The sequence below is a fragment of the Xyrauchen texanus genome, chromosome 5 (genome assembly GCF_025860055.1).
Source record: "Xyrauchen texanus isolate HMW12.3.18 chromosome 5, RBS_HiC_50CHRs, whole genome shotgun sequence".
Classification (NCBI taxonomy): domain Eukaryota; kingdom Metazoa; phylum Chordata; class Actinopteri; order Cypriniformes; family Catostomidae; genus Xyrauchen; species Xyrauchen texanus.
In genome coordinates, this window is record NC_068280.1 from 10403723 (window position 1) to 10429711 (window position 25989).

The 25989-nt window shown below is 37.7% G+C and overlaps 1 protein-coding gene across 3 annotated transcripts in view; it reads left to right on the plus strand.

The window, feature by feature from the left end:
- Nucleotides 1-25989, plus strand: part of LOC127643737 (catenin alpha-2-like) — a 661581-nt gene that overhangs the window by 36047 nt on the left and 599545 nt on the right. For all 3 annotated transcript variants that reach the window (XM_052126592.1, XM_052126591.1, XM_052126590.1), the window contains one exon: nt 19259-19365. In XM_052126592.1, the coding sequence (XP_051982552.1) occupies nt 19264-19365 (102 nt within the window). In that variant the 5' untranslated portion in view covers nt 19259-19263. The remainder of the gene's footprint in view (nt 1-19258; nt 19366-25989) is intronic.

Below are 25989 nucleotides of genomic sequence, written 5' to 3' on the forward strand. Positions count from 1 at the left end.
TAACAAATGACATTTCAAACAATGACCTCATGGTGATATAGTTTGAAGCTGTTGCCATTCCAGTTGGAATTTCACAGGGGTTTGCTAGAACGTGGGCTGATAAAGAGTGTTCATTTGTTTTAGTGACAGTCGAGTTTGTGTCGTGCCTGGTCTATCTCTCTGGCGACACACACACAAACACAGGTTAGAAATCTCAGAGAGATCCTCTTAGAGAGATGAATTGATGTTTCCACAATTATCAGCATAATTTATTTTCCGAGAGTGATCAGCTTACCTTTAAATATGCACACACATTGTTGAGCAGCAGAATTTATGTTTATATTTTTTTTCACGACTGTGTCAGTAATTACTTTATTGCATGCATACCACTTGTTTATCTGTGGTCAGGACTATTTTAAAATAGCTGTTCTCAGCAAAAAACAAGCCACCTGCACTACTAGCTGAGAGATCTGCTGAATTGAGATTTATATTCACCTGGGTCATAATTTGTAAAATGGTGAGTAATGGTAAATAAACCACAGCTACTAGAGCATGTGGCGAAATTAAATGAGAAAGAAACAAAAGATTATTTTCCCGGACCTCTACCGGGGGATGGAATGGAACAGCAGGACTCCTCGTCCCTGGGTCGCCTGTCTCAGGGGTGCTTCAAGGTCTTCTTCTTGGCGGCTGGCCATGAGACGGGTGGTACGTGCTTCCTGCGGGGGGCTCGATGTCAGGGCGGGCCGTGGGGGCGAAAGGAGGTGGTCCCATTGAGGTCTCCAAATCACCCCCAGTGCTAGCCGTGCTGGCCTCATACCCGTAGGTTGAAGGACAGAGGCAGGGAACCTCTTTTCTTACGAAAGCAAGCCGCAAACTCAACATTGCCATGGTCATGTCCTCGCATTGAGGACATGAAGCATCCACGAAGGATATCTCCGCTTGAGCAGTGCCCAGACACGAAAGACAGCGATCGTGTCCATTGGAAGGCGAGAGATAACGATCGCAACCAGGAATAACACAAGCGGAAAGGCATCTTTAAAAAGACGCGTCTTTAAAAAGACATATCCTCTTTTATAATATACTCTTGTAGGGAAAATACTCTTTTAGAATATACTCTTTCAGTTTCATTCTGCCAAAGCGCCCAGGAGCGATCTCTGAGGTGCACCAGGTTAATGGGAAGCTGTGGGAAATTCAGCTCAGTGAACTCGACCGCTCGGCTCCGAAGAGAAAATCTGAATGAGCGGTTTGCACGCCAGCTCCTTTATACCCGTATGTTTGGGGGAGTGATGTGCAAATACCACTCGCCAATTCCCATTGGCCTTTTATCAAAGATCAGAGGTGTCTCGGGCTTCCAAGACCCCTAGTGTCAATTCATCAACACAATGTCGAGTGAGTGACAGATAGGGAACTGGAGATTCTTTGTTGTAATTTGTCCATTATCACTTGAATTTTATCATTCTCCACCACTGAAAACCATTATCACCGCCATTAGTGACTGAGGGAATTTTTGACAGTGAGCAGAGAGAGAGAGAGAGAGTCACCCTCACGTTGAAGCAGTATCAGGTCAAATTAACAGAATATGCCAAACATCCTGTAAAATAAGGAATCATCTGTATGAAATCAATGCGCAGTGCCATTTGTCCCATATTTTAGCATCACACACCCAAACTGCTGAGAATGTTTCACAAATCGAGAGAAATGGACCTGAAACACACACACCTTTCACGTGAGTTGTGTGAGATATCAGATGTTGCTTTGCACGGACGCTACATTTGACAAAAACGGCTGGGGGAAATATCATTGACAAAATAAAAGTACAGTAGTAAAGGTTTAGTTAAAACACAACATAATTTTCTTACATTTATCTTATGATAAACACTATTTACTGCCAAAGTAATGATACTAATCCAATGAGAAATACACTATTTGCATGTTAAGCCTTTTCTCTTCCTTCCTGTCTTCTTCCTGGTCATTGTATTAAAGCATTTTTCATTTTAAGTTTAGTAGGGGACTTTCGCACTGAATGCGTTTTTGCGTCCGTCTGCACTGTTTTTCAGTGTAAAGCAGTGTCTCGTGCAGGAGCACCTGTAAATATGTGTCATTCCTACAATTCTGTGTTATTTAAGTTCCCATAATGTCACGGCTGTGGGAAGCAGGAGAAGGCAGGCGAGTGATTTGGATCCAAACGCGGCTTTATTTATAAATCATAAACAAACAAACACAAAGAAAAGTCCACGCTGGGAAAAACTAAACTAAAACACAAAAGAACACACGGCAGGAAGAACATAAACGAAGGGAAGGAATTAGGGGCATAGACAACGAACATCCACGAAAGGCAGGGGTAACCTCGAACGAACAAGGGGAACAGAGAGAGAACCACGAGAGAACATGGGAATCGACATGAAACGCCAACGAACGACAAAGGGAAGGGGAAGCAGCGGGGTTTAAATAAAGAGACACGGTAATGACAAAACAGGCAGGTGCGGACAATAACGCAGAGAAGGGCCGGGAAAGAGGGGAAGTGTAGTTTACACAAGGACAGTGAGACTCGGGGCGGACAACAGGGAAAACGTGACATGGAACGTGATCGGTGAAGGGTGAAACGGAAAACCCGGGGCAGACAACAAGGGATCGAAACATGAAACACGGTGCAGATGACAAGGGATCGTGACACATAATTAGTGTGTGGTATTTATATTGTTTAATTTCATCGCCTATATATATATATATATATAGAGAGAGAGAGAGAGAGAGGGAGAGAGAGAGAGCGAGAGAGAGGGAGAGAAAGATTGAGCTTTAGAGATTTCCTGCTTTGTCATATCTCTCAAGCAGAGATGCTGTAGTGTGTTAGTCAGCTTGCTGAAGATAATGTCATTTTGGTCAAATACATCCTATTTTCTCTGTGTAAAAATAGCCATCTGAGCAGGAGTATTCCTCCCTATTTCGTGGTAACAGGTGCGCAAGAGTCATTCATTATAGAAACCATTCCGAAATGTTCAATGTTTACATCTTCAATGTGGAAACTTCAGTAAAAGGTAAGTGCCTTGAGTTTGTGTAATAACTCAGTCTGCTGTGTCTCTCAGCTGTAATAAGTCTTATTGCTGAAGCTGTAGTGTAGTTGCAATCCGATTGAACATGGTGTGAGAGACAATGCAGATGTCTTCAAAGAAACACTCTTTGACTGTCAGTGTTGACTCAATGCACGTCAGCTCAACTGGCTCTTTACACATCTGCGCTGCTCTTACACTTCGTTTAGAATGAACAGAAGCGAACTGATATAAAGAGTGATATAAAGAGATGTACAGTTATATATATAACTGTACATCTACTTGTTCATGTGATTATCTAATCAGCCAATCCTTTGGCAGCAGTGCAATGCATAAAATCATGCAGATATGGGTTAGGAGATTTAGTTAATGTTCACATCAACCATCAGAATGGGGAAACATTGTGATCTCAGTGATTTAGACCATGGCATGATTGTTGGTGCCAGACGGGCTAGTTTGAGCACTTCTGTAACTGCTGGTCTCATGGGATTTTCATGTGCAACAGCCTCTAGAGAGTATAGACAATGGTGCGAAAAAAATACAACAACCATTGAGCAGCAGTTCTGTGGACGGAAATACCTTGTTGATGAGAGAGGTCAACAGAGAATGGCCAGAATGGTTTGAGCTGACAGAAAGGCTACGGTAATTCAGAAAACACCTCTGTACAATTGTGTTGAGAAGAGTAGCATCTCAGAATTACAGATGGGTTCTGGTTTGGTGCTGTTTTGGCAGCACGAGGGGGAACCTACACAATATTAAGCAGGTGGTTTTAATGTTGTGGCTGCTCAGTGTATATACTATATATATATATATATATATATATATATATATATATATATATATATATACACACATACACATATATATAGAACATATTAAAATGGCTAAAAGAAAATAGAGATAATATTTTGTTAGCTGTAATATTGTTTGAAAGCACTGGTCTCAGAAGATGGTGTCAATTTGCCACCATGTGTTTACAGAGGCTTTTGTCCTTCTCGGCATCTCACTGTCTGCCACTGACATGTTCCAGAAACTTCCGCTAAAATGTGACTGCCACCATTTATCTGCTCTGTGTGCTTTCTTTATTCTAGCCTGTTTCACTTTTTCCACTTCTCAATTTTTATCACTCTGCCTGTCATTCTTCCGCTTGCATCCACAGAGTCCTGATTCTCTCTTTCCTTTTATTTTATCCTCTTTTTTTTCCTTTCAATTTGTCTTCTAAACTCAACATCAGTAATCAACTGGTTTTGTTTCAGGACCCACATTTTACATTGACCATCAAGTGGCAACCTAACAAAGGCAAAAAAAATAAAGTGTACAAAAGTAAAAAAAATGCCCTTTAAATCAAATATTTAAACAAAGCAATATACTATGTCTCTCTCTCTCTCTCTCTTTCTCTCTCTCTCTGTCTCTAACTCTCCCTCTCTCTCTCTCTCTGTATATATATATATATATATATTAATACTATAATGAAAATCTTAACATCGTGACTTGGTTTGAGTGCTTTGGTTTCTTTATTTGGCATCCAATTATTTACCAGAAACAAAATAAGCACATTGTGATAATCACAAACATTTGGTAGGACACACAGCCTTTGACATGTCTCCAAAAAATTCCCAAAAGATATGGGAATTGTTTTGTCCTTCCTTTTTTAAAGTTTATAAGAACAGTCATTTCATAACGATTTATCTATACTTTTATTAAAACCATTTTTTTTTTTTATTTGCGTATTCATATCATGTGCAAAATGTCATATCATGTACAAAATTTCAATAATTAAAAAGCAGGGCCTGTATTCACAAATATAGAGTTCCTAGTTAGGAGTTTTTGCTTAAAACCTACAGTATTCACAATAATAAGAGTAAGGCGAATCTCACTGCTATGGATGACGTCATGTTTTATAGAGCTGTTCAGCCATGACGTCATGTAACTTTCACTTAGCAGGCAGACGATGATGATGATGATGATGATGATGATGTGAAGTAACCTAGTGCAGTGTTTATTTACATATCCAAAAACATGAATATGACTTGATGTAACATGACATGACAACATTACACCAAACAACAATACATTAACAATACCTGACCAAGGACAATGGCAAACATGAGGACAAAATAAAAGACATGAACACAAAACATGAACAAAACACATAAACGTAACACGTCAATTTGTAGGCGAACCCAGAGGTCTAATTTGCCATGGGATTCTCCCAGGATTGTCCTGTTTTTTTTATCATGGGGGTTTTGAACTTATGAGTAAAATAAGTTCTTTGGTAAACATTATTTCACAATAAGTGGACATTTTGTTCTACAATATAAATTACAGACTTTCATACCTCAAACATGAATTTTTAAGATGCCATGCGTAATAAGTATGTAATTCAATACGGATTCTAAATTCACGTTTGAAGTATGAAAGTGTGCAATTTATGTTGTAGAACAAAACATCCACATATCATCAAGTAATGTTTTACACAGACCTTATTTTTCTCATAAATTCAAAATCCCCGTTCTAAAAACCTACAGGAAAATCCAGAGGAAACCCATGGCGAATTATCTTCCAGATTTTTGGACTACAAGCTGAACAGCTCTATTAGCAGTGATTGGTAGACAGGGAACCGATATTTGTCAGCTAAGACAGACAGACAGACAGACAGACAGACAGACAGACAGATAGATAGATAGATAGATAGATAGATAGATAGATAGATAGATAGATAGATAGATAGATAGAGAGTCACACTTAATCTTCTGTTTGCCTGTCTGTTATTTAGTGTGGGTTAATCTATGCTTTAATCTTCAGTGCTCAAGGGCAGGATTTTGGGAACTGGCTGCAAAGGAGTTTAGGCTTGGGGCTTAAATTTAGGATGCAAGACATGAATATGCAAAACAGAATCAGCATTCTTTGAAGTTTCAGAGAATCCAGTGTCCTCATGTATTCTCTCAAATGCACAAAATCACACACAGTTAAACACCAACAATGAAACTGTAAAAATGTTTTAATCATTATAACAACATTGCTTTTCTCCATTTATGTAATGTGTCACAAGAAGTAATTTCTAATCATTTGTACTTTTTAAGGTTTTAACTTTGGCTCTACTTTTATTTGACTTAAATTTAAGGAAGCAATAACTCTTATATTACTAGTTGTAGTGGTTTGATTTTTTTATACAACATACATACAAGGTATAGTGACATAATCACATTTAACATATGGTGATGTCATTAACCCCATAGCATTCCTTTGAGTAAATAATTGCAATGACCAAAACAGCTTTTTATTGTATCTCTTTTATGTATGTCTGCACTCTCTGAATGCACAAGCACCCCTCCCAAAATAAACTAGCTCCGGCATATTGAGGTCAGAGTGAGAAGCTGAAGTGGACAAAAGAAGTCACAAATGTCATTGTTATTCTATTGTGCTTAAGGGACAGTAGGGTCACTAGTGTGGCCTGGATGAGCTTTGTCTAATCCTTTCTGTGTGCAGTGTCACACTGTCTCACAGGTTTACAACACAAACATTTAAATCTCACATAGTTTGTTATATGTGCTTTCAGGTAATGTCTGTGTTGGTGTGGATTAAGCATGGAAATCAGCAGTGACCTGGCATTACGATAAAGTATCAATATCTTTCAATTATATAATACAGTGATTCTGTATACAACTAATACAGATGTTTTTGTGTGTCCTGTGCTTAGTAATTTTTTTCCAATCATATTTACCGAGGATGAACTGCTGAACTTTTGGCAGCACATACCAGACAATCTTTTCAATTTTTTTGACTATTCAGACATTTTGCTGGACATTTTAGTCGGAGGCGGAGCTGTGTTCATGCGTGCTATTAGATGCAAGCGAGGGAAGCGAGTTGGCACGCTGGTCGAGCTCCATTTGTGCGGCTTTCAAACAGTGCTGCCTAGTATTCCTCTATCTAATCACCGCTCTCTTCCTAGCAAAACTGACAAACTACATCTCCTTACCCGTACAAATAAGGACTTTTCAAACTCTGCTGCCTTGTGCTTCACAGAAACCTGGCTGAGTGAAGCTATTCTGGACAGCGTGTTACATCTGCCAGGCTTCCAGCTGTTCAGAGCGGATCTCATTGCAGAGTTAATGGGGAAAACGAGAGGTGGTGGAGCATGCTTTTACATCAATGAAAGTTGGTGTACAGATGTAACAACGTTAATGAAGATGTGCTGTCCTATTTGGAAGTGCTCTTTATCAACAGTAAGCCTTTCTAATTGCTGTGGAAGTTTTCCTCGTTTATTCTGGTGAGTGTTTATATTCCTACACAAGCGTGTGTGAGCGCAGTGTGGCTCATCAGATCATGGACATGGAACAACAATACCCGGACTCACTTATTATTATTATTGACAATATTAACAGAGCCAGCCTCACCCGTGAACAGCCAAAATACAGACAGCACATTACATGCCTCACCAGAAATATACTGGATTAATTCTACACTGCAGTAAAGGATGCATATCACTGTGTCCCTAGAGCAGCTTTGGGACTCTCTGATCACTGTCTGGTTCATCTTCTTCAGACCTAAAGGCAGAAACAGATGGACCAGTGAAGCAGAGCTGGAACTAAAAGCCTGCTTTGACTGCACTGATTGGAGTGTTTTTGAAGCTGCAGACACCAATCAGAATGAGCTCACAGATACTGTGACATCATATATCAGTTTCTGTGAGGATATATGCATTCCTTCTAGAACTTATTTAATGTTCAACAATGACAAATTTCTAGGTTACTCTTGTAATATATATATATATATATATATATATATACAGTGAGGAAAATAAGTATTTGAACACCCTGCTATTTTGCAAGTTCTCCCACTTGGAAATCATGGAGGGGTCTGAAATTGTCATCGTAGGTGCATGTCCACTGTGAGAGACATAATCTAAAAAAAAAAAATCCAGAAATCACAATGTATGATTTTTAACTATTTATTTGTATGATACAGCTGCAAATAAGTATTTGAACACCTGTCTATCAGCTAGAATTCTGACCCTCAAAGACCTGTTAGTCTGCCTTTAAAATGTCCACCTCCACTCCATTTATTATCCTAAATTAGATGCACCTGTTTGAGGTCGTTAGCTGCATAAAGACACCTGTCCACCCCATACAATCAGTAAGAATCCAACTACTAACATGGCCAAGACCAAAGCTGTCCAAAGACACTAGAGACAAAATTGTACACCTCCACAAGGCTGGAAAGGGCTACGGGAAATTGCCAAGCAACTTGGTGAAAAAAGGTCCACTGTTGGAGCAATCATTAGAAAATGGAAGAAGCTAAACATGACTGTCATTCTCCCTCGGACTGGGGCTCCATGCAAGATCTCACCTCGTGGGGTCTCAATGATCCTAAGAAAGGTGAGAAATCAGCCCAGAACTACACGGGAGGAGCTGGTCAATGAACTGAAAAGAGCTGGGACCACCGTTTCCAAGGTTACTGTTGGTAATACACTAAGACGTCATGGTTTTAAATCATGCATGGCACGGAAGGTTCCCCTGCTTAAACCAGCACATGTCAAGGCCCGTCTTAAGTTTGCCAATGACCATTTGGATGATCCAGAGGAGTCATGGGAGAAAGTCATGTGGTCAGATGAGACCAAAATAGAACTTTTTGGTCATAATTCCACTAACTGTGTTTGGAGGAAGAAGAATACCATCCCAAGAACACCATCCCTACTGTGAAGCATGGGGGTGGTAGCATCATGCTTTGGGGGTGTTTTTCTGCACATGGGACAGGGCAACTGCACTGTATTAAGGAGAGGATGACCGGGGCCATGTATTGCGAGATTTTGGGGAACAACCTCCTTCCCTCAGTTAGAGCATTGAAGATGGGTCGAGGCTGGGTCTTCCAACAAGACAATGACCCGAAGCACACAGCCAGGATAACCAAGGAGTGGCTTTGTAAGAAGCATATCAAGGTTCTGGCGTGGCCTAGCCAGTCTCCAGACCTAAACCCAATAGAGAATCTTTGGAGGGAGCTCAAACTCCGTGTTTCTCAGCGACAGCCCAGAAACCTGACTGATCTAGAGAAGATCTGTGTGGAGGAGTGGGCCAAAATCCCTCCTGCAGTGTGTGCAATCCTGGTGAAAAACTACAGGAAACGTTTAATCGCAAACAAAGGCTACTGTACCAAATATTAACATTGATTTTCTCAGGTGTTCAAATACTTATTTGCAGCTGTATCATACAAATAAATAGTTAAAAAATCATACATTGTGATTTCTGGATTTTTTTTTTTTAGATTATGTCTCTCACAGTGGACATGCACCTACGATGACAATTTCAGACCCCTCCATGATTTCTAAGTGGGAGAACTTGCAAAATAGCAGGGTGTTCAAATACTTATTTTCCTCACTGTATATATATTGCCACCTCAAATGTTAGTTTGCAGGAATTGCAGGACAGACTTATTCTGTCTGATATTCAAGTTATGTGTGTCATACTTTAACCCATTGGTGCCCAATATGTCGATCGCGATCTACCAGTCGATCGCAAAGGCAATGCTGGTAGATCGCACAAAATTAAAATGTACTTTCGTTAAATTTTAATACAAATAAATATAATGTCTTTGCTTCTTTTAGTTTCTGTCTGACTTGCACTTGACGAGTAAATATTGACCAGGCGAGGTTTTGTTTATTCAGTTGCCATGACAACTAGGTTTGTGCATACGCGCCTTCCAAGGACTTCTGAGAACAGAGCGCGAAATTGCGATGCTACTGCCTGGATTTGGCAAAACTGTCTGATTCCATTCAGTGCAAGTCATCAGAATAAGGTAAATGCCCTGGCTATTGTAATCTATTGTGCTGTAGGTGTTTTGGGTTTAGTTTTAAAACTGAATGATATCAACATTGAACATTATTATATGTTTTTTTATTAATTAGAAGATGAATTCCATGTAGGGATGGATACATGCAGTTGTCCCAACAAGCATTTTCTTATTTTAAATGAAACTGTGTTTTTTTAGTTGGTAGATCTTATTGAGATGGTCATTTAAAAGTAGATCATCACACAAAAAAGTGTGGGCACCCCTGCTTTAACCTCTACAACAATACACATAACATCCTGAATAGCGAATACACAGTTATCCATTGCAGCACCTCACTTTCCAAATCTGAACTATTATGCTCTGCCGGTCCTTCTACTAATAACAACATCACCTAAATATAGTCATCATGTCACATCAACAGTACAGACTTTGCTTATCTTTGTGGAAGTCTTTATTAGTTAACACCAGTGTGTTAATGCATCATGGTTTGAGACATCAAAACTAATGAGCCCACCAACCTCTCCTGACTCCAGTGTGTTCGAATACATGTGTGAGTGTGTTGCATTTACTGCCATTACAAAATATGTGTCTCTCTGGCTCCTCGTTTTGACTGGGGTTATTATCACCCTGACAACCAGGCACAAATAGCGTAATTATTCCTCTTTCCATTTCCGCAGGATAATTGAAGCATTATTCGGTGATAATGGAACTGAAATAGATCTTGCGCAGCTTCCTTCCTGCTTTGTGTACTGGAGGGGACTGTGTAAGGATGGTATAAAGATCGGCTCACTGTAAAATTGCACTTTATGCTTTCTTGAAAAAGATTAGAGAAAGTTTTGATATTTTTACTGTTATTCTCCTTATGTGTTAATAAACAAGTAATTATATAAATGAGTAGGTGTTTCAAAACTTTTAACTGCACTGTACAGTAAAAGATGATTCTTGAAGTTCTTTGCTAAACATAAAGTTCTATAAATAACCATTAAAGAACCTTCATTTTTTAAAAGTGAAGATGTAAATGTGTGTTAAAGTCTACTTAACACCTGTTACAACTATTGTTTGAAGACTGTGGACTGGACTGTGTGGACTGTTTGTGCTTCAGATAGTGTTTGACACTGCACTTGAGACTGTCAAGCATCTCTCTGGATGATTCAGACATCCAGACTTCTGACAGCTACAACACAAAAAAATGGAAATATAAAACATAGCTAGAGCACAAAATAGTGGAGATGCCCAAAAACATGTACTTTTGTGGTGTGCAGCAGCTTATGGTTTGATCTCATGGTGATTCTTTTCACACCAGATCATTCTAAATGTGTATCAAGGAAATGGCAATCACTGTTGTTTTCTTTATTTATTGTAAAAGTACTTTTTGACACACCTTTCTAGTGCATCGTTGATCGCAATCTATATGAATCCCCTTGAAAAAATAAGGGGTTTGGCACATCAATGTTTCCTTCATGTTTTCACTATAATTTTCAATACTATACAAATAATGTAAGATTATGCCATTGTGTGTAATTGTATGTCTTTCTGAGTTGATCCCCACCAGTTTATAAAATAGCAAATAGCAAAGACATATTCAATACAGGTAGGCCTGTCGAGATGATTAAATATTGCCTGATATTGTGTATATTGAGTATATTGTGGCTATTTGAGATTACTGCGGTTATTGTGCACTTCAAATTCCAAACTCATTCTACTGTTCAAATTAGATAATTTTAAGCAAATGTATAAATGCTATTTACAGCATGTTTGTGTGTCTAATTCAGTTGAACTTTGACAGTCTCACTGGGTTTCGTGTAATGTCAAGTGTTTTTGGTCCTTGGGGTTCAAACACACAGTGTTAATGGCACACAGTGAGAGAGGAGGAGATGCCCGTTTACTGTATATTTGCAGAGATGATAGAATGAAGAAACACAGAATCTCAAAGGTCTTCCTTCATGCGAATTAAGGAGTTGTGGGTTTAATTCGAGAGCCTTAAAATAACACGTAAAAGTGCAGAATTTAGGCCAGATTTATTTTACCATTGCATTCTCTGATATAATGTAATATAATATAATTAGAGCTGTCAGAATTAATGCATTAATGTATGTGATTAAAGTTGAACACTTTTGTTGCGTTAATTGCGTTTCATTTTTTTAAACGCAATTAACGCATTTACCGTTAATACAGCATAAACAGTGGTGTCATTAATGTGTCCACACACAAACACACACACAACAGCACCATAGCCCTTCTACCAAGTTGAGACTAGAAGCTTAGCATAAAACAGCATAATGCGGCAGTCCTGTACACATTCCATGGACAGTACTGTTGTAACACGCTAGTTGACAGTTACGCTCTCTCCTATGATAGAGCCGTGGAGGTTGTTATCTCAGTATATAAAATAATCTCTGACAAATTTTCCCTGTCAGTGATAAAATGATGAAGAAAGGAGCTCTTAGCGCTATTTGATGTTCAAAACAATCCCAGATGGGACTTGTGGCAGAAACAAAGTATTTTTCAGCCTATCTAAGAAACATCCAACCTATGTTTGGATCACACCAAATCTTAACTATCACCGAAATGCAGAATGAGATGTTTTTGTCTGCAAATGCTTTTGATGGTGCATTCAGAGCAGTGACGTTCTGATGCGAATCATGAATGCAGCTTTAGGATTGCTGTAGCAAAGCCATAGTCTACTGGAAGAATAATATCATGGAGGATAAGATATTTAATGCCCATTGCACTTAATTTGGGGGGGAAACTAGTTCTTTCAATTAGTCAAACTCCCACTTAGACTTTGGGAAACTTTAAATTTTACTTAAATTGGTGCTATTTTAGTGCATTGCTATCTTTCTACTGTGGAATCAATGACATAAAAATTGGTTGAACAAATTACATTTATCTGTATTCATGAAAAGTTCTGTTAGAGACACAAGGGGAATGGAAATAAACTTTAATTCAAAAGTTATAATTCCCTGAAACCCCTCTCTAAAAGTTCTGTAAGAAACAGATAGACATTATAGGAGGAAAAAATAAAACAGTTTGAAAAGTCCTTATTTGGTCTCAGGCAAATCACACGCACTCTATCACTCTTCCCTCCACATTCTTGTGCTGCTTGAAAGTTTTCCTCATCAGTCAGGTAAAGTTTTCCCCCTGCTGCTGTGCAGGAATAAACTTGTACCTCAGATGTCTACCTTAATCAGTAAGCACCTGCTTACATTACCAGTGTTCAAAGAGTATAATCAGTATCTGAATGCATGATCTAAAGATGCAGGAGGGAATATAGGCCAGTGCTCTAGTGAATGGCAATATGATAAAAAAAAAGCCTATGTTATGAGGATCCCTATATATAACATAATCAAATGTAATGATAGTAATAAACCTATATTGACAATATCCATAGACAAGGCTGTTGGAAGATTTTGGAACTGACAGAAAGGGAAGGTACCACTTATTTTAAAAGGCCAAGTGGGCATAGTTAAATGTTTTATTGCAATTAGGCCTATCCAGAGTTTTCTAGGCACTCTGGAGGCCCTAGGCAAAAGAAAAGCTGGCCCATCTGCCTCCGCCTAACCCCTCTATGTTAGTGCCTCATTTCGATGTAAATAAATCTTATTGTAGAGTGCGCTTCATTTATAAAAAGTGCCAGGCGCAATTTAGATTGCGCTATTACCGCGAGAGAAAGTGGGCTGTAAAATGCATTTTAGTTAAAAGAGATGTTTGTGAACATTTTCAAATGATCATATTAGCAGTAATTAATCTAATAATGATCAAATGATGGAAAAGAGCATTATAACCTGTCATACAGGTCCCATTTGCGGTGTAGTCAAGTTCACGTTTAAGAGATGATTCAGGTGGCTGTACAGCAGGGTGTCAAATACGGTGGTCTGCGGCATTCTTTTGCTTGTGAAAATAGAGTTTTGCAGTGATTTTGTTGGCACATTTGTGCTGTTGTCTGATCTGTGTAATTTATTTAGTAAATTGGGTGCTAATCCAGTGCAGAAAGTGCGTGCAAAAATGGCGCTTTTACCAATTTTAAAATTGTCTCTAATTGCACTAATGGACATTGTTTGCTAAAGCCTTGCAATGACAAAAAGAAAAGAGCTAATTTTAAAGGGCATGTGCCTGTCCCGTACCTCCGTGTGGCAGGGTGGAGGGCATCAGGCCGAGAGGGATAAAGGACCAGGTGTGTATAATCACAACCCGGCCCCGCCCTCCGCCCTGCCACAATCGTTTATTGAAATAGAGCTGCCAAAACAATGCATTCTGAAGTCTGAACTCAGAAACCTCCTGAGGCTTTTTTTTTGTTACTCATTTTGCCAGTTTGTGTTAATTTTGGACCATGCTTGTACTGTTCCTAGTTGGGTGTAGCACCTACTGCTCTGCCTTTCCTTGCTGAAGTTTATTTTCAACAAGATTTCTGATCATTTCAGTCTTACCTTAACAGTCTTTCCAACATATTTCTTAAAATTGTTTTGTGAAACTGTCACAATGTGATGTAGACTTTGCAAAGAGGTGGTTATTGAAGGATGGGGCAATTAAAATCTGTATTGGAGCTGCACACAAACATGTTTAGTTTATAGTAATGATTCATGAAATTTGTCTTACCTTATGGTTTTATATTATTAGCCCTCTAGAGTGTGTTTGTTTCTTACCTCATTCAATTTGAGATTACAGTCTGAGTTGCACAACAATCCCTTAGACCCATAGATCTCACATCACTTTCTAAATACATTAGCCTTCAATGTAATGCCTCATCTCCTCATTTCAGTCTTCATAGCCTTCCAAAGGATGCCAATGTTTTATCATCTGGAGTATTTTTCTCGAGGTCCCTGATCATTTAAGTCTGGCCTTAACAGAATTGTTCACCCATATTGAAAATTCTGTTACCATTTACTCACCCTTATGTTGTTCCTAACCCATATGACTTTCTTTATTCTTTGGAACACGAGAAGATAAACTTTGACAAGTTGTATGGACCACTTTTATGATGCTTTTGCCTCATCTTGAAGCTTAAATGCTCTTTTACTTATTCATTGTATTTGCATGGTAATGAGTGACCAGTACATTCTTTAAAAAAATAAAGTAGGAATGAAAGTGAGGAAACCCACAATTTCAATTTCTATTTTTTTATGATACTCTGTGGCCTGAAATAAGCCAGGAAAATTAATGTTTACAAATAAAGCCAACACAATTAAACAATGTAAATTTGATACCAAAGAAGTATTTTGGTTTAAATCCAAATTAAGTTCAGCATTTGTGGCATAATGTTGATAACCACAAAAATGTATTTCGACTTGTCCCTTCTTTTCTTTAAAATAAGCATACAACTGGGTTACAGTGAGGCACTTACAATAGAAGTGAATGGGGCCAATCTTTATCCTTGTGCGACCCCCGTGTCCACATGCCTGTACATTGTATTTTGGCTTCGCTATACACAACACATCATTTAATGAATAGTAAGTGACTGAATTTTGTTCACAAGACTCTATACTATCATTTAAAGGGTTAAGTTCTGCCACACGATTCACGTGACATAACAGGATGCGTTGAGTTCGTTCAAGCACTCCTACAGATGCAGTGCAAACAAAAGTGCCTCTGGTAAGAATTATCTTTAAGTTGTTTTCGTTGAACCCTGTTTGGTTGTAAAGAGTAACATCTCTAGTTTCATTTGATATGCTGCTTTAAAAAATCTGTTCATTTTTCACAGGTCAGCAAGCTGATAAACATGATGTCTACATATGTGGACACTGGCACCACATTTCCTCAAAAGTAGAAAAAAACATGTTAGTTATTTTGAATAGCTTTAAACTTTAACACTTCAGTGGGTCATTTAGCTTCATTTTAATATACATTTTGTTATGTTTAATTTTGTTATCTCTGTGCAATATAATTCTATACATTAACATTAATGCATTCCTATATATTTACTGTGCATAAAAATAAAGTGTATTTTGAACTGTTCTGATACTAGTGCAGACAGACAGCTCACTGGAGGTTAAGTCATTCACTAAACAGTGAGCAAGGGAGCATGGGAGCATCCTATGGCTTCTTATGAGGCTAAGTGCATTCAATCCTAAAATCCGACCAAAAGTTCAGTTCCAGGCTGTAGGTGGTGTTTGAACCACTCAACATGGTTGGCAGACAGTGATAATCAGTACATCAATTAATTTTATTTAAACATGGTTGGCAGTGATTTAATGATGCTGGACATTACTTTGAATAATAATTATTTATTCAGCTGTACAGAAAATCAGCTGTAATGTCTGTAACATCTCAAAAACATGAATAACCAAACAAAATAAACAATTTGATGAAAATATTATTCCTATAGCTTAGTGTCTATAGCTTACTTGTTACAAATCCAAAAGGGAAACAGAGTATGCACACAGCAGTCATGCTTGGATCTCAGGAGGTTAAACGTTAAATGTGTAGCCAGACGATGCAAACGAAATGTCTGTCAACATGATTTTAGGGTGATAAAATAGCTCACCAATCTTTTTTGTATAAAGTTATATATGATTTTACAACTTTGTTGCCATGATGACGTAACGCTGTAAACCCTAAAACGTCTGTAAAAAAGTGATATAAACAACTTTACTGCTCAAATAATACATACGTTTTAACAGAAGAATTAATGTAAGTAGGAATGGGACACTATGGTTATCTCACGATTTGGTTCGATATGAGCTTCACAATTCTATATAATCTTCATTCTATATAATAACGCTTAAATTACAAAATATTAAACAAATATATATATTTCTGAAAAAATCAATGTTTGAGCAAAATGTGAAATTATAGTTTCTCAACAAAATTATATAAATGCACAAAGTTTGAATAATAAGAGTTGGCATACAGTATAGCCTACCTTTCTCTAGTAGAAAATATCACAAACAAAGAAACTTTCAAAAATAGTGGGCTATATTCAGGCTGATCAGGTGCAGAACAACAATTGAACTGGATAGAACCTGTCATGTAAAAAAGTATGTGAAAATGTATATTTACTTTTAAATATTTTGTTTGTCATCATTATTATAATAAAAATGTAACTTTGCAAAATATAAAAATTCTACACTATATTCATTAATATTATATCATGGAATTGTATATATAATAATGATATGAGCTATCACTGTTTGAAATAATATGTACAATTTACAAGTAAAACCATTGAGTCATTTTTATAAGAAGCGCTAAAAAGGTACTGTCACTTTAATAGTTCAAGTAGCGGCTCACAGTGTTCCGGTCCAGCGAACATTCATCAGATTCTTTCAGTTTCTTTAGAACATCCATACTGTGTGAGAACACAGAAAGGATATTAAGACACATTATTAAATGGAAGTGGAGTATGCCTCATCTTTGATGGACACACATTACATGGAGGAAATTATCTGTTTTAATCTCAAGCACTTTTCTTCAAAACAAGGTGATTTTCCAGTTATTCCAGTACTTACATTTCTAAAAGCTAAATTCAAGCACTTTAAGGACCTTGTGTGAACCCTGTAAACAGTGTAGAAAAAAGTGCATTAGGGGTAAAATCAAGTAATATAGAGACTATGGTTATTTAATTTATGATTACATTGTTGCAAATTTTGAAATATACATTTTTGCCACCATATGGTTTGTCATTTTTTTGGTTAGCAATATATCAAAAGTCGATTGTTACATCCCTAAATTTAAGTGCTTTTATTAAATTGTAAGCTTCACATTTCTGCCTTTAAACTCTCCAAAATTGGCATCATTCACTTCCATTACAAGTGCCTCACTGTAACCTCGATTTTATTTTTGTAAAGAAAAGGCAAGTCAAAATTATTGTTTGTGGTACTTGTATTGAACCTAAAATACAGATGAAAATTGGCTAAATCTGGCACATTTTACATTGATATTATGTTTCTTAATGTGTATTGTCCTTGGTTAAATAAATAATTACAAATACAAAAAGTTCACAGTTAAGATTTGTGAAATGTTTTATTACCTCATGGTTATTATATTACCAGAAATCTATAGTGTCTGAGTGTGTTTGTTTCTTTCCTCATTAAATCTGAAATAAAATTCATTGCAAATAAGGGCTGGAATGATTATTCGATGTTATCGACAACGTCGACCATAAAAAAGTGTCTACAAAAATGTTTGTTGTCGAATTAATCTCATTTAACGCAACATGACAATTTTGTTGGAAATTAATTGATAGTCTACGTATTCCATTATAAGGGTATATTCCATCATTAGACCAAGGTGATGCAGGCAGAGATCAGTGAGGTGCATTACAGTTCAACCGGCAGGTCATTTCGGTGAGGTCTATCCTAAATCCAAGGTTCAGGCAGTGGCGTGGAATGAAGTATTCCATGTCTTATTGTTGCAGTTGGCATCAGTTCATCCCCTGAAGTTCATCATAATAAACTGAAGTGATGTCTGCCTGGCACCAGCTGTATTTAGTCTTCATCACTCAGATACACGTAGCAGTGGTGTCTGACACCAAGCAGGAACTGAGCAGGATCTGGCCGACTCTGGTAACCTCAGGATATGAGTTTAGCAGCCAAATAGGAAAAGGATATACCACCTTTTGTGGATTTTGATTTTCTAGGAACAATTTACAGGACAGATTTTTACGATCGTAATGAACTTGATGGAAAATAGCATGGTAGAAGTTCACTTAAGTACTGTGGAGCTAGATCATTCAAAGCTTTGTATGTAGTTAACAAACATTTTTTAATTGAAACAAAATGTTACGTGTAGCCAATGTGACGATGATAAAATTGGGCTAATATGATCATATAATAATATAATAATTCTAGTCAGCACTCTGGCTGCTGCATTTTGAACCAACTGAAGTTTATTTATTGAACTTGCAGGACATCTTCTCAGTAATGCATTGCAATAATCTAGTCTTGAGGACATGAATTAGTTTTCAGCATCAGCAACAGAGAGCATGTGTCGCAACATAGCAATATTTCTGAGGTGGAAGAATGCTGTTCTAAAACATTGGAAATTTGATTTGTAACAGTACATCCATCGAGAGTCAAATTATATTTTAGCTGCTTATTTTTAGATTTTGGTCCATTAATTAGTACCTCTGTTTTGTCAGAATTGAGTAGAAGGAAATTCCTGGCCATCCAATCATTGATACACTCTGCTAATTTAGTGAATTGTATTGGGTTTCAAAGAAATGTCAAGTTGAGTGTCATTGTCATAACAGTAGAAACTTTTTCCATGATTCCAGATAATATCTCCCAGGGGAAGCATATATAAGGAGAAAAGTAGAGGCCCTAAAACTGATACCTGTGGCACTCCAATGTCTAATCTCCTCATCTCATTATTTAATAGTCTCAGTTTTTAGAGTTTTATAGACTATAACAGAGTCTGAGTAAACACTGTGAAGTCTGCATCTTTCACTTTAATCATTAATTATACCTGTCTCTGATTATGACCTTCTCTTTCATCCTTTTTTGCCACAGTAAATATGACGAGTGCTACATCCCCAATCTTGCTAAAATGGGACCCCAAGAGTCTGGAGATTCGGACACTGACTGTGGAAAGGCTGCTGGAGCCGCTGGTCACACAGGTAGAGTGCTTTTAGAATTACACTGCTGCTGGTTATGAAGAACAAGAAGCATTTAAAATAAATTTTTTACATTGCTTTTGAGGTGAACACTATTGAATTTCCTTTCGTTTTTTGATAATTTCATCTTTGTGTTCAATTTTGTTTGTTTGGTTTGGCTTAACTTGAGTAGTTGTCCAATATGGGTTTTTCAGTAGTCAGTACTGATGATGATATCTAGTCTATACTCTAGAGAACATGTTGGCTGATGGGAAAAATAATGCCAATGTACACATACTGTACATTTAATGATGACAACGGAGATGTACACATCATAGCTTAAATTAAATGAACACTTATTTTACACCATAGCCTACTTACTCAGAATTGAAAAGGCTTTATCTGGGTATATTTTTTCCCCACAAATTTGTGTGATTTAGTTAGAGTTAATTTTGACCCTTTAATAAAAAGGTTTTTGAGCTATGTGAGCAGGTGGGCCTATTTACATTTATCTTTGAATGGGAATGTTAATGTTATTAAAATTAATTGTATTCCAAAATTCAACTTCCTGCTACACTCTCTCCCTATAGATGTCCCCCTCTCTTATTTCAAGCATTTTGATAGCATAACAAATTCTTTCATTTGGAATGTTAAACATTAAAAGAGCAACAGATACTCTACGAGTGGTGATTTCTGCTTTTGGAAAAGGTAATGATGCATCAGTGTATTACTCCCTGCTAATTCAGAGTCTTGGGGGCGGCGCTTCAACTTCTCTCAAAAGATTATGGTAGAAAGATACAAACATGGTATTAGAGGTTTGCATCTTTTGTGTGGGCTAGGAATAAAAAAAAAAAACCCATCAAGTCTACATCTAGAGATGCAAGGGTGTGCCTTATTCAATTTAAGATTTTACATAGATTCTATTGGACCCCCTTCTAGATTGTATATGCTTGGTCTTAAAGACACAAAGAGCACACCCACCTGCTGGTGATGCCAATCAGAAGATGGGGAAACAACCCATGTTTTTTGGTGGTGTGTTAACATGCAATAATTTTGGTTGAGGTTTCAGATTAATATGTGTGATGTATTGGGTCCTAGCCACTGTTAAGGTAGGCAGACAGATCATTCTTTGGGGATGGAAGTCGGCTGGAGCGCCCTCCTTTCAAGAGTGGCAGTGGAGAGAAAAGTGCAATTTTAAATGTGTGTGACTATTTTATATATATATATATATATATATATATTTATATATATTTGTTTTTGTCTGTAACTCAAGTTGGGACTACAGAGATAGTTGTTGAGGGTAAGGGTGGGATTGGGAGGGGGAAAGAGAATAGTGGGGGTTATAGTTGATTCTATGAATATAATGTATGTTATGTTTTTCTGTTTCAAATGTGTTAATCAGAATAAAAAAATGTAGATTTGGAGCTGACATACAGGGAAGGTAATCACTTTTTTAATTGGCCTGGTGGATAAGATTATTAGCCAATCACTGATCATTTTCAAATTGCCTTTCTGAAATATTAGTAGGGAAATAGGGAAAAAAAAGATGGCCCATAACTGTTATCCTGGGCAGCTAATACTTTTTTCTCTTGAATGTGCAGAGTCTGTTGTTGCCTGAAGAACAACGAAGTTCCCCATTTTATGTTGTTTATAATGTCACTGAGCAATTATGTCTCCTAAAGCCATTGTTCTTAAAATGTCTTAATGCCTTTCTTAGGGAATTAATCGCTTGAATGGAGTTTGGATCTCAATGGAGAGCATATTTTTTTCCCTTAAAATGTTCTCTTTAAAATGGGACTGGACAGTTTTGAGCTGAAAATAAGAATTCAGTCTCTTTTGGACACATTAACTGAAGGCTGAATTTCTATGCAGAGGCTGACCTCTTTATATAGTAGATTGTTCTACAATGGACAGCTTCCTTACTCTTTTTCTGTGAGATAAACTGGAAAATATGACTCCTGAAATTATAGTTTTTGCTAAAATGTAAATTCTTTAATTATTTACTCACCCTCTTTTGGTTCAGGTCATGTAGACTACTTTTATAGTACTTTTTTGCCTTGGTGCCACCTTTCTTTGTGTGGAAAAGAGCAGCTTGTTTTGAGTTTCACATGGGAAAGAAAATAATATAGGGTTGAAATGACAAGAGGGTGAGTAAATGATTATAAAATTTTCATTTTTGAGGGAACTAATAATTTTGTCATTCCTTTAGTCTCTGCTTTACAGAGCTGTTTCTCTGCTGTTGGTCCAGGAATCTCTTTTCTCATATGCATTTACACACACACACACACACACATGTTGTGTTTCCATGTTTTATGGGGACTTTCCATAGACATAATGGTTTTTATACTGTACAAACTTTATATTCTATCCCCTAAACCTAACCCTACCCCTAAACCTAACCCTCACAGAAAACTTTCTGCATTTTTACATTTTCAAAAAACATAATTTAGTATGATTTATAAGCTGTTTTCCTCATGGGGACCGACAAAATGTCCCCACAAGGTCAAAAATTTCGGGTTTTACTATCCTTATGGGGACATTTGGTCCCCACAAAGTGATAAATACACGCGCTCACACACACACACACACACACACACACACACACACACACACACACACACACACACACACGTAGTGTTTCCATGTTTTATGGGGACTTTCCATAGACATAATGGTTTTTATACTGTACAAACTTTATATTCTATCCCCTAAACCTAACCCTACCCCTAAACCTAACCCTCACAGAAAACTTTCTGCATTTTTACATTTTCAAAAAAACATAATTTAGTATGATTTATAAGCTGTTTTCCTCATGGGGACCTCATTCGGGTTTTACTATCAAAGTGCTCCCCACAAAGTGATAAATACACGCTCACACACACACACACACACACACACACACACACACACACACACACACACACACACATGCTTTGATATGATAAAGACACCAAGATCTCTCAATGTCAAAATCAAAATAACCTGAAGCAGAATTTTCATAGCCAGGTTGGAAAAAAATTAAATAAATAAAGGTTTGGGGCCAATAGTCTGTCTTTCTATTATGTGAAATGGATGCTTTGATCTCAAAGGGGTCAGTCCTTTCAAATGCCGTTGGCCTGAGGGTTTTTGAACATTAAGAGCTAATTCAGATTCAGTCAGAGTGTTAATAGAAAAGGATGTGAAAAAGAAGTGCTGCTCCAATTAGATATCACTCGACTCTCTACGATAACAAATGTAAATGTTGTTTCAGTCATTTCTCTTGCAATATGTTGTACAAGAAATGTGAAATAGCTTGGAAAGACAGACGCAGTCTTTGGAAGAGAGAAAGAGAGAATTTGATTTCAGATAAACAAGCAGAGAAAAACATATGTTCTCCGTGTGAGAGACTGATTGATATGACCTATTGAGCGTTTTTTTTTAGTTCACCGCTTAGCTTTCATACTTCATCCCTCACTGTTAGCTTTCCTTCTCTTCTTCACTGTTTTTCTCCTGTAAAATCAAGCTTAAGCTGGTAGCTGTTTAAGAACATGCTAGCTGATTTATAGCTAAGTTATACAGTGAGGAAAATAAGTATTTGAACACCCTGCTATTTTGCAAGTTCTCCCACTTAGAAATCATGGAGGGGTCTGAAATTGTCATCGTAGGTGCATGTCCACTGTGAGAGACATAATCTAAAAAAAAAAAATCCAGAAATCACAATGTATGATTTTTTAACTATTTATTTGTATGATACAGCTGCAAATAAGTATTTGAACACCTGTCTGTCAGCTAGAATTCTGACCCTTAAAGAACTGTTAGTCTGCCTTTAAAATGTCCACCTCCACTCCATTTATTATCCTAAATTAGATGCACCTGTTTGAGGTCGTTAGCTGCATAAAGACACCTGTCCACCCCATACAATCAGTAAGAATCCAACTACTGACATGGCCAAGACCAAAGAGCTGTCCAAAGACACTAGAGACAAAATTGTACACCACCACAAGGCTGGAAAGGGCTACGGGGAAATTGCCAAGCAGCTTGGTGAAAAAAGGCCCACTGTTGGAGCAATCATTAGAAAATGGAAGAAGCTAAACATGACTGTCAATCTCCCTCGGACTGGGGCTCCATGCAAGATCTCACCTCGTGGGGTCTCAATGATCCTAAGAAAGGTGAGAAATCAGCCCAGAACTACACGGGAGGAGCTGGTCAATGACCTGAAAAGAGCTGGGACCACCGTTTCCAAGGTTACTGTTGGTAATACACTAAGACGTCATGGTTTGAAATCATGAATCAAAATCCCCTGCTTAAACCAGCACATGTCAAGGCCCATCTTAAGTTTGCCAATGACCATTTGGATGATCCAGAGGAGTCATGGGAGAAAGTCATGTGGTCAGATGAGACCAAAATAGAACTTTTTGGTCATAATTCCACTAACTGTGTTTGGAGGAAGAAGAATACCATCCCAAGAACACCATCCCTACTGTGAAGCATGGGGGTGGTAGCATCATGCTTTGGGGGTGTTTTTCTGCACATGGGACAGGGCGACTGCACTGTATTAAGGAGAGGATGACCGGGGCCATGTATTGCGAGATTTTGGGGAACAACCTCCTTCCCTCAGTTAGAGCATTGAAGATGGGTCGAGGCTGGGTCTTCCAACATGACAATGACCTGAAGCACACAGCCAGGATAACCAAGGAGTGGCTCTGTAAGAAGCATATCAAGGTTCTGGCGTGGCCTAGCCAGTCTCCAGACCTAAACCCAATAGAGAATCTTTGGAGGGAGCTCAAACTCAGTGTTTCTCAGCGACAGCCCAGAAACCTGACTGATCTAGAGAAGATCTGTGTGGAGGAGTGGGCCAAAATCCCTCCTGCAGTGTGTGCAAACGTTTGACCTCTGTAACTGCAAACAAAGGCTACTGTACCAAATATTAACATTGCTTTTCTCAGGTGTTCAAATACTTATTTGCAGCTGTATCATACAAATAAATAGTTAAAAAATCATACATTGTGATTTCTGGATTTTGTTTTTTAGATTATGTCTCTCACAGTGGACATGCACCTACGATGACAATTTCAGACCCCTCCATGATTTCTAAGTGGGAGAACTTGCAAAATAGCAGGGTGTTCAAATACTTATTTTCCTCACTGTATCCAATTTTATAAGTTTGCTGCCATGATGATGTAATGCTGTAAATGCTAAAACAACTGTAAAAACAAAGATTTAAACAACTTTACTGCTCAAATAACAAAATTACATAAAGATTTTTTTAAATTATAAGCTTCACACTTCTGTGTTTAAACCCTCCAATAATTGTAAGTAATCACTAATATTGTAAGTGTCTCACTGTGACCTTGTTTTTTGCTGCTTTTATTATAAGAAACTAATCACCACAAATGCTATCAATTGAGCTGAACTTGTATTGAACACAGAATATTTCTATAGAGGTACAGTTCAACTGTTAATGAAAATTTAAAACATGTATGAAAGTGTCTAAGATGGTCTATCAGCCATTTTGTCAGTCTAATAACCATTTTGGACCAGCTTGAAACCATCTTCCACATTCCAAATCACAGCTAACGGCTTAAGATAGATTTTCCAGCAGGGTTCTTTCTCACACACTCCTCATCACAATGTAAGAACACAAGCATTCAGCACCAGCAATTATAGAAATGCTAATGGATTTCTAACATGAAGGTAATGCCTCATTTGGAACTAGTGCAGAAAGCAGCCTGTCTAAAAAAACAAAAAAATCAAGGCTCTCGTTCTCTGCTAACTAACTCTATTACGATCTCAGGAGGGATTATGGAAATAAACCAGACAGACCTCTCACTTACAGATGAGAAACACTGAGGTAGGCTGATTCGAGGTAGACACAATTTATGTTGTGATTCGAGCTAAAAAAACCTTCCCCAATAGCCAAGCTGGAGTCAAATATCCTGCTGAGGGTTCTGTGGCCCCCTTGGAGAAGTCAAATAGACAATTGAAAGGGTACTGACATTTCTAGATCAGACGGATACCTGCAGAAATAGGATGTACGGACACACACTAACAAGAATCTAACCTTGGTGTCATTCTAAATTAAATACATAATTCTTTTTCATTTGAAAGGGAAATAAATGCAAGACCTTCACTATAATATTATGAGACATGATAACTTAGCTAAGTCGAACTAATTTGTGAGTATCAATTCAGTTTGTTTCCTATCAAAGACAAAAGCACCATCTATTGAATCCTTGAGTGAATGCACACACACAAACACAGATTTTTATTGGGGTGGCACCTCAACCTAGTATTCTGTGAAATTAGCCTGTCTCATTGAGATGGTTTAAAGTCGATAAGGGTGGTAAGATAGATGAATACTGATTTAAGGTCAGAGCTGAGGGATGAACTTGAATACCATCTACCTCATTCATTTTGATCTGAGCTCTGGTCAGACATAGCAAACACTTTGTATATTGTGAAGCTTCAACAATGGCTTCAAGATCTGTGTGGGCATTGATTTTGCATTGCCTGATTCATTGTCATTTTAAAGGTATAGTTCACCCAAAAATGGAAATTCTTACATCATTTAGTCACCCTCATGATTTCCCAAAATTCCCCTCATCTTCCATTGGTCGAGCAAACAGAAAGTCCCGCCTCAAACTCACGCTGTTGTTTGACATTGGTGTT